The following is a 3,212-nucleotide window of genomic DNA, read 5'->3' on the forward strand; positions in this document are numbered from 1 at the left end:
TGAGTGTAGTCGGGGTTATGCTGGTTTGTGAGGTGGTGGTTGTAGGTTCTCCTCCAGGATTGCATAGCCCTGGGTAGTTGGCTGGGCGTGCTTGTCCTATGTTGAGAGGGTCTTAAGTCCAAGTAGAAAATTTTTTGTTACTGCCCTGGTGTTCACACCTCTCCTGCCCCCTTTACTTTACTGTGCCGTGCTGACTGCTGCTGTGGTTTGTAGACATCACACCTGGGCAGGACTGCGGTTGCTGCCCTCCCGGTACCATGAAAGCTGGGCCTCGGGGAGGAGGCCTGCAGGTCAATTTCCTCAGTGGCCTCTGATTCCTGCCTCTGAAGTGCATGGTGATTGCAGCAGTAGGGATTTAGTTCCTCCTCTGGGGAGTAACCAAGGGCAGCATTAGTAGTCTGTAGTGGGGTTAGTGGTGGGATGGGGGCTCACTGTTACCACAGGCTGGCCTGGAACTCATGATCTTCCTGTTTCTACTTCCTGAGTTTGGAATTACAGGTGCTTACCACCATGCCTAGCTCAGTGGGAAATACTTTTCTTTTTCACATTTATTTAGTGTGCGTGTGTGTGTGTGTGTGTGTGCGTGTGTGTGTGCATATGTGTCCCAAAGAACCACAGTGCACATGTGGAGGTCAGAGGACAGTTTGCAGGAGTCGGTTCTCTCCTCCCACTCTATGTGTTTAGGGATCAGGACTGGTGACAGCTTTTACCTGATGAGCCCTCTCACTGGCCTCAGTGGGAAACATTTATGATGCAAACTGGGAAGTGCATCCTTGGCTACCCCAAGGCTTAGCCTGGGCTGTTCCCAGTAGACAGTGGATGGCTACAGGATAGGCTGCATAGTGTTTCATGGCTGTGGGGGCTAGGGGACTACATAGGTAGTTCAGGGGGCTTTGACTCTTAGAGCTGGACCTGGGTATAGAAGCTCCTGCCCTCGCTTCAGAGGAGGGTCTTATCTGGGGTGGAGGTGGGTGGCTATTGTTTCAGGCTCTCTGGAACCGGATGCTGTTTTTCTCTCTAGCAATGATATAAACGAAAAGCACCATCTTAACACTACAGATACCCAGACGATTGACCAAGACAGCTTGCTTCTTGGAAGCAAGTTAGAAACCAGGCCCATTGTCTTCCTCACCCTCAGCATCTAGCTTAAAGCTTTGAACATAGTTACTGTCTGATGAATGAAGGGGACTTGAGGGGGGGTGGTGGCTTACGGCAAACATTTTCAATTAGAGTGATATTACCCCTGAGGGAGCGGGAAATGACCAGGAGATAACTTAGGTTTTACAGTGCCTTGCAAGTCTATTTCAAAGGAACATAATCTACGCAGATCTTTAGTAGTACTAATATTCAAAGGGGCTGAGGGGAGGAAAGTGTGAGTGGTTGCTTGTGGGGTCCATATAAAAAGTCTAGTGGTGAGGGGGTTATAAAAGGACAAATAAGATACAAGATTAGTTAGACATCCAGGCTCTGGACTCGGGCCTGGCTTTAGAGAGATTCAACCCTAGCTTTTTTTTTTTTTTTTTTTTTTTTTTATGTGCATTGGTGTTTTATCATGTACGTGTGTGTGAGACTGTCAGATCTTGGAGGATCTGCCACCTGCCCAGAACCTTAGCTGTCTCTAGAATTCACTTTCTCCACAGTTGGACGTCACTCACTGCAGTCATTGCTAATGAAGAATTGTTTGTTTTTTCTTCCCTAAGTATGAACGAGGCTCTGCCACCAATTATATTACCCGAAACAAGGCCAGGAAGAAGCTGCAGCTGAGCCTGCCTGACTTCAGGTGAGGTTGGAGAGGAGCAAAATCGGGGTCCCAATGAGTGCACAGTGAAAGCTCAGCCGCCTCCCAGTCTCCCTGAGCTGCTGTGGGCTCTGTAATAGTCTTCCTCACTGCTTTGCTGGGAGCTGTGCTCTGCCATCTATGGCCTGGGGAAGAACCAGAGGACTGGTTCTTCGGGTTGGGCTTTTTTACTCCCTTTGACAGAAGACCTGAGTCCTCCAGCTCTGTCTTGTAGAGTCAGATCTAGATGTTTCTGCAGTCAGTGGGTCCTTCCATCAGGCTAATCCTGACCTCTCCCCTCTGTGTGTGTGTGTGTGTGTCTGTGTGTCTGTGTGTGTTTTGGTTAGAGATTTTTGTTGTTTTGAAGAGAATTTCTTGTTTGCTTGGTTCTTTTATTTGTTTGGGTTTTTTTTTTTTGCAGGGTGGACATTGAATCAAGGGCCTCACATAATGCTACTCAAACACTCTGCCACTAAGCTATATTCCCAAGCCTGTTTTTTTCTGTTTGTTATGAAAAACAAACTCCCATAGTCCAGACTGGCCTTAAACTTGCGCTCCTCCTGCCTCAGCCTCCTGAGTGCCAGGAGGACAATATGTACCACTGTGCCTGGCTGTCCCTCAGCCCTTTGTCCTTAATATGTCTGAACTGTTGACTTCTCAGTATGGTGTTTTCTGGTTGCTTTGTCAGTGTCCTTTCTACTTTCACTGTATGTTTAGGACTTGTGATCATCAGACAAACCCACTTGAAAGATCTCCAAGCACAGAATCCCATGGTTCTTGGTCACTCGTGATTTCTAGGCCCAGCTGTGGCTTTGCCCCTTTGATGATTTAATAGATGGCTTATCTTCCAGGCGGCTCTGCATCCTGAAAGGTATTTATCCTCACGAACCCAAGCATAAGAAGAAAGTTAACAAGGGTTCCACAGCAGCCCGGACATTTTACCTTATCAAAGACATTAAATTCCTCCTCCATGAGCCCATCGTCAACAAGTTCCGAGAGTACAAGGTGAGCCCTGGATTCTGGGCGTTTGCAGCGTTATGAGTCCCTGACCTTGGCCAGGTTGCTGAGCCACACTGAGGGTCGTCATTCAGGTTCAGTAAGATTGCTTGTCTAAACATCCTTTGCATGGGACCTATGCATAATGTTAACCACCTCTGCCCCTTCAAAGAAGATGATTACTATTATTTTTGCCCACAAGGGGAAGCTGGTACCATTTCAGGGGCCTTTGGTGCCTTCTCTGCTCCTCAGTCCTTATTCTAGCTCTTTGTCAGATTGCTTCCAAGGCACCTGCTTTAGTTCCATACACAAGCATACATGCTCAAATGCCACAGGGACCAGGAGTCAAGGAGCGGTGAGTCCTGCACCGCAGAATGCTGCTGTTGCTGCTGAGTGCTGTCCTAGTGTTAGGGATGAAATGGGCTCAAGACCAACACTT

The 3,212-nt window shown here is 47.9% G+C and overlaps 1 protein-coding gene across 1 annotated transcript in view; it reads left to right on the forward strand.

Moving 5' to 3' along the window:
* The window catches only part of Pes1 (pescadillo ribosomal biogenesis factor 1), a 15,654-nt gene that overhangs the window by 2,747 nt on the left and 9,695 nt on the right, over window positions 1-3,212 (forward strand). Inside the window, 3 exon segments of the mRNA XM_021176759.1 lie at window positions 1,701-1,780; window positions 2,629-2,782; window positions 3,038-3,060. Coding sequence (XP_021032418.1) covers window positions 1,701-1,780; window positions 2,629-2,782; window positions 3,038-3,060 — 257 coding nt within the window.

The sequence above is a fragment of the Mus caroli genome, chromosome 11 (assembly GCF_900094665.2).
Source record: "Mus caroli chromosome 11, CAROLI_EIJ_v1.1, whole genome shotgun sequence".
Classification (NCBI taxonomy): domain Eukaryota; kingdom Metazoa; phylum Chordata; class Mammalia; order Rodentia; family Muridae; genus Mus; species Mus caroli.